The 6,181-nt window shown below is 46.0% G+C and overlaps 1 protein-coding gene across 1 annotated transcript; it reads right to left on the bottom strand.

Moving 5' to 3' along the window:
• Positions 1-2,801: 2,801 nt before the first annotated feature.
• On the bottom strand, positions 2,802-5,238 carry TMEM229A (transmembrane protein 229A). The gene has a single exon (XM_031665205.1). It carries the CDS (start codon positions 5,090-5,092, stop codon positions 3,950-3,952), a length of 1,143 nt encoding a protein of 380 aa, XP_031521065.1. The 5' UTR covers positions 5,093-5,238; the 3' UTR covers positions 2,802-3,949.
• Positions 5,239-6,181: the final 943 nt, after the last annotated feature.

Below are 6,181 nucleotides of genomic sequence, written 5' to 3'. Positions count from 1 at the left end.
TTAACAAGAAAAACTCAAAAGGTTACATTCCTTTTTAGATTCAGAGCTCAAATAGAACTGATTTAAAATTTAAAGTGCTTCTAATAAGACATTTCAGCATTGCATAAGATAAACATGGAGAAAAAAATAAATTACATTTGTTTTATGTATTTCTATTAATAAATTCTTAGACTCTGAGGTATTTACTAGAACTCAGAATAAATATCTCTAAAGATTTAGTTTTAATTTTTGGCTGCTTAGCTCTTAACAATGACATTTATTCTGAGTACTATATTAAATGTGTAGTAATAATTATATATATTTTTCCTAGCTTGTGATATGAGGTATCTTGCATTTTGGCATATTATTTTGATTTTAGAGAAAGGGTCTTGCTCTGTTGCCCAGGCTAGAATGCAGTGGTGTGATCATAGCTCACTGCAGTCCTGTACTCTTAGGCTTAAGGGATTCTCTTGCCTCAGCCTCTGAAGTATCTAGGATTACAGGCATGCGGCACCACATCTGGCTAATTCATTTGCTAATTTTTTGTAGAGACGAGGGCTTGCTCTGTTGTCAGTTTGGTCTCTAACTCTTGATCTCAAGTGATTCTCCTGCCTTGGGTTCCCAAAGCGTTGGGATTGCAGATGTCAGCCACCGTGCCTGGCCTTATTCTTATAAACTCAAGATTATCTGAATTCAAGCAAGGTACTGTATTTCAGAGCATCACTGAAATATAAAGATATATCATCTTCGGATAAGAACTAGGCTGATGTCAGCTATGCATCCTGTTATTAGCTCCCTTGTTACTTAATACCATGGAATAAAAAGGCAGCGTGAAAGTGTTTTTGCCACTTTTTGCCACTATTTGCTACTATTGCCTGGCTTTTATGCAGCTACTCTTGCATCTATAATAGTGGAGGGGAAGAGCAATATGGATTGTAAAATGAACTCCATAGAAGATCCATTGTGGTCAGTAGATCAAGGCATGACAGTACTGATGTTAAGAATGGACCCTGGAGTCCAGTATATGCAGATTCAAATCTAAATGATCAGTAGCTGTATGACTTGGGCAGTTACTTAAGTTATTTGGGTTTGAGTTTTCTTGTCTTCATTTGTAAAAGGAGGGCTGTTAGAGGTTTAAGTGAATATATGTACACATATGTATATATATTGAGATATGCATGATATATATAAACAAATAAAATATATATCTATTCCCTTGATATATATATAGGAATATATGTATTCCCCTAAGATATATACATATATATATTTACATATTTCTTTACACACACACAGACACACACACACACACACACACACACACACCCCTTAGAAGAGTTCCTTGTAGGTGGTAAGTGCTAATTAGATATTAACTATCATCATAATGCCGTCTCATTTCTGTATTTGAATTATTAATTAGTAACATAATTGAATAATCTGATGGTTCCTTCTTTTCCCTGGTTTTTCCTTAAAGGATCAAAGGTTGCAGCAAAATGTCACATTTAAGAAGCTGAGTAAACACAGAATGAGAAGCCCTAAAGCCAGGTGCTAAGTTAATAGACAGGCTAATCACTTCCTGAATATACAAGAACTAGCTCGCTCTTTGTAGAACTAGCAGAGAGATTGCTAACGGGTTTTTGTTTTAGATAGATGGATTGATTTTCCAGGAACAGGCCTGATGACAGCCTTCATAAAAATTGCCTCTCATAGCCTATTGCAAATAAGTATAATCTTATATAAATCAAAGCACTAGTACGTAAGCATCCCAAGGACAGAGATTTTCTCTGTGTTGGTTCACAGCTATATCCACAGAACAAGCCTGATGACAGTCTTCATAAAAATTGCCTCTCATAGCCTATTGCAAATAAGTATAATCTTATATAAATCAAAGCACTAGTACGTAAGCATCCCAAGGACAGAGATTTTGTCTGTGTTGGTTCACAGCTATATCCACAGAGTTAAGGCAAGTGCCTAGCAAATAGTGGAGGCTCAGTAACTATCTCTTAAGTGAACTGAATGAATGAAAACCTTGACTTTTCCTTTAAATCGGATTAACATTAAAAAGCAACACAAAACAGCATGCTTTCCTACTTTCTTGATGGATTTCTGACCCTAAGAATGCTGTTAGGTGAGTAAGAAGGGCTGGAGAACAGCATGTGAAGGGCACAGTGCAAATGTGTACATTTAGCAAGTATTTCAGAAATCTCGGATTTGGTGAAGTATTCGCTGGTGTGATGTCACACTTAACTCAGATTCATGTGTCACATTTGAATTACAAATATTCTGTTCAGCATCTCCCTAACTGGAGTGACTATGCTTATACTTTTTTCTATACAGGGTTTTCATAAATCTTTGATCCATGACCAAGTGTCACAGAGAACTTTTCTTAAGTGAAACTCTCTGCAAACAGTTAGCTTATATTTCAGTTTCTATTTAGCTTTGAGTAAAGTATTTTGGCTAAAATAATGTTTTGCATGGTCCATTTCACAGGTGAGGTTGATTATATAGCATTACTCTTAATTTAGCTTACAACCTCAGATAGTGGTTTAAAATATATAACACTCATAACTATTCTAACTTAATCAAATTTAAATACATATTATTTTCTACCCCTGTAGCAAACATTTTTTAAAAACAGAAAAAAGTCCCTTTTTACAGCATAGGCTAGCTGATAATTTGAATAGAAAGCCACTCATTTCTATACATGAAATTTTCCTGATTGTCTTTGTAATAAAAACTGAGAGGATATTCATCATCCCTGGCTGAGCTGCATTGAATTATACTCTTTTATAAATGTAATAAAACAGCAAACAACATCAAAATACATTATTAATTAGGCATGATTTCTTAAAATGGTTTACATCATCTCATTTAACTTCAGAGCTTGCAGACGTTAATAGTAAGTCACCACAAAGCTACGACTGATTTATAATGCACATTACCACATCAAGCCTGGCCCAAGGACTCTGGGCCCAGAAGGAAAAAGAGCCACGGCAGAAATATGCTGAAAACATATCTGTATTCACAGGAAACAATTAGGCTTAACGTAATTAAAGTGAACATTCAGGTTCATTTTATTCAAAGGTAATGTTCTGCCCTTGAAGTTCCATGTAGAAAAGGGTCCTTGGAGTTAGAATACTGTGGAAGGTGATATAATTTCACTTGGCCCTTGGCTATGTAAGGTAAACATTTTACATTATTGCACAGTAACAAAAATGTACAGCCATAGATAACACAGGATCTGATCAACGTTAACACACCTGGTGTTTAAGGCTTACCCACATTGGAAAGCAATCATTTCCAGGATGGAGATCAAATATCTTAACACAGTGTCACCTGTCTGAGTTACTAGAAAAGATCTCATTTAAAAATCTGTTCATAGAACGTGCTTTCGCATTTTTCAGCCTCTTTTCACTTGTGTGCTAGACGGAGGCACTTTAAGAGCTATTAACTGTAGTTTCAAGAGTACAAGACATTGAGTTTCTTCAGTCATTGGTAAATATGGCAAGGATTTAAAATGAAATTAGATTAAAAAGAAAGTAAACAAATCATTGAATCAGAAAATTTAGCCAAATCTTGTAAAAATCACTGGTCTCTGATTTAAAGATCCCCCCCCCCACCCCGCAAAAAAAATTAGTAGCTATCACTCATCGATGGCCAGATGGGTAAACACTACTACACCATTCTGATGTTAAGGTATAACGGTTTTGCTGTTTGGGCTTGTAAACGTTTTAAAACATTGGCGAATTAAGTACTTTGAATTATGTTTCGAGTAATGTTTCAAAGTATATTATACACGGGTTTCAAATAGAAAAACTAAAAGGTGGAATAAAACATTTTGGAAGATTTAATAAAGTGTATAAAAATTAAAGGACTAAAAAACCCACTTCATTTTAAATGTGTAAAAATAAATCGCATCCATTCGTGGGAATCCAATGACTTTTTCCTTTTCTTTCTTTCTTTTTTGGTTTTAGTTACTTGGTACGTACTGCACCCTCCACAACACGTTGGAAATTAGGTCCTGGTACACACTAAGGAATATCCAGCCAGGTAAATACATCAGGGTGATGAGGCCCATGAAATTGAGCGGGTAGTGAGAATAGTCCCAGGAACAAGCCCCGCATGTGCGGAGTCCCAGACCCCAGGAAAGCTCCCACACGTAGATGAAGAGCACGTAGATGGGCACCCGCTTCCAAGTGCCCCAACCGCGGCTGTAGTGGAGATGGAAGTAGAGTTTTTCCACCACGAAACTGCAGCTGCCATACATAAAGAAGGACCAGAGCGACGTGTGGCCGCTGGTTGTTCCGTCCCCCTGCCCCAGTACGTTGAAGAAGAAGGTGAAGAAGATCTCATCCAGAAAGCCGTGCATTCCGAAGAAAAGAAAGCGGGGTAGGTCGGGCAGCCCCTGGCTGGGGGCTCCCCCGGCGCCCCTGGGGCCACGGGGTCGTCGCCGCCGGACTCCGGTCGCAGTAGGGACCCGGGCGCCCGGAGCGACGGGGAGCGCGCCCCTCCGCTGCTGCTGCTGCTGCTGTTGCTGTTGCTGCTGCCGCCGCCGCCTCTGTCGCCCGTACCGCAAGCGCAGGAAGCGCTTCAGGAACACTTGGCAGTGGTAAAGCGCCAGTACGTACTGCAGCGCCAGGTCCAGCGCCCCTGGCGCCACCGCGCCCCCGGCCCCGCCGCCCAGGCTGAGTAGTAGCGCCTGGCCCGCTAGGGTCTGCAGACCCACGTGGGCCGAGGGGTAGAGGAGGAAATTGAAGACGAAGGCGCTGGGACAGCGCCGCTGCTGCAGGTAGACCTTCTCCAGGGCGAAATGGGTGAGCGAGTGCAGCAGGCAGCTGTAGGGCGAGGAGAAGCCTAGCATCCGCAGGTCCGGGCTGCGGGCGAAGCGCCGGGCCGAGGACACCAGCACGTCCAGGGTGATCCCGTGCATCCCGTAGAAGTAGAGGCGCATCCAGGCGGGCAGCGTGGCGCTCTCAGCCGGCGCTTCAGCAGTGGACAGCAGCTCGGGGCAGCCGGCTGCCGCTTCGCTTCCTGGCCCGCCCGGGGCCCCCGGACGCCGCGCCGCGCCGCCCCTCAGTGCGGGGCCCTCGCTGTCCACGTCGCTCCCCGCCATGGGCTCGGAGGCTGCCCGAACGCCCGAGGCTGCACCGCCGCCGCTGCCGGGTGCGCGGAGCTGCAGGGCCGAGCGGCCGAGCCCCGCGCCGCCTCCTGGCCGCTGCTGGTCCCCGGGGGGCGCGCAGGGAGCTCCGTCCCGGCCGCCGTCCCGCTGCAGCGGGGGCTGGTGCACTCAGGTGACGCGCGGGCCGCCCGACTAGCGGAATCCCCCCGCCGTGGCGCCGCTGCACCCTCCCTTCTAGTCCCGGGCGAGGTGCCACCCGCCCGAGCCCGCTCTAGCTCTCACCCTGCGCGGCCTAACGGGCACCGCGGCCCAGTCAGGGGAGGCGGCGCCGGGGCTGTGAGGGGAAATGCAGAAGCTTGTGCAAGCCCCATCCCCTCCGCTGCTCAGCCCCGCGCCTCCGCCGCAGGCTCTGAGAACGTAACGCGAGCAGCGGCGGCCCTGCCCCCGCCCTGCCAATGCCTGCCTCGACCTCTCTCGCCTTCGCAGGCCGCCCCCATGCGCCTGCCCGCCCGCCCGCCGCACCGAGTCCCACAGGGTCTGCTTGGTAAGGCCTGGCCCTTCTTCCTCCTCGTGCGCCCGCTCAACACAGGGGCTCCGGCCGTGCGTGCGTGGGGCGCTTGCTGGGCGGAGGCACTGAGTGGAGAAATACCTAACAGGTGTGACTGCAAGTTGGTGGGCATTCCCTGCATCGCGGCAATCAGGGCCAGGGCCTGGCTGGCAGAGACGAATGGCCGGGTGCCACGGGCCAGAGGCTGGGCTCAAGACCAAAATATGGTGCTGTATACTTAATGTTCTTATTCAAAGCCAGCTGTGTCCCAGTCATGGAGAATAAACTCAAGACTCCACGCCTGCCCTCCCCTGCGTTACCCTCCATCTAAATTGCTGCCGCGGGGCCTGATCCACTTTTCCAATCTATTTCTTGGCCCATCTTCTTTCCTGGGTTTACTCAAGGCCAAGGACAGAGATTCGACGTCCCCCAGAATTTATAAAATGATTTCAGGCCAGCTGGGTTGGGTTGCGGTGTGGAGAAGAGGAAATGCTTTGTTCTAGCTACTATGGGGTCTCAGGTGGAGAATAGTACCT

This window comes from Papio anubis, chromosome 4 (genome assembly GCF_008728515.1).
Source record: "Papio anubis isolate 15944 chromosome 4, Panubis1.0, whole genome shotgun sequence".
Taxonomy (NCBI): Eukaryota; Metazoa; Chordata; class Mammalia; order Primates; family Cercopithecidae; genus Papio; species Papio anubis.
The sequence above is the reverse complement of the archived record's forward strand: the minus strand, read 5'-3'. Positions and strand labels throughout refer to the sequence as shown.

What these genes read in the sequence shown, in the direction of transcription:
- TMEM229A (XM_031665205.1), bottom strand. Translation starts at nt 5,092, where the DNA reads ATGGCGGGGAGCGACGTGGACAGCGAGGGCCCCGCACTGAGGGGCGGC.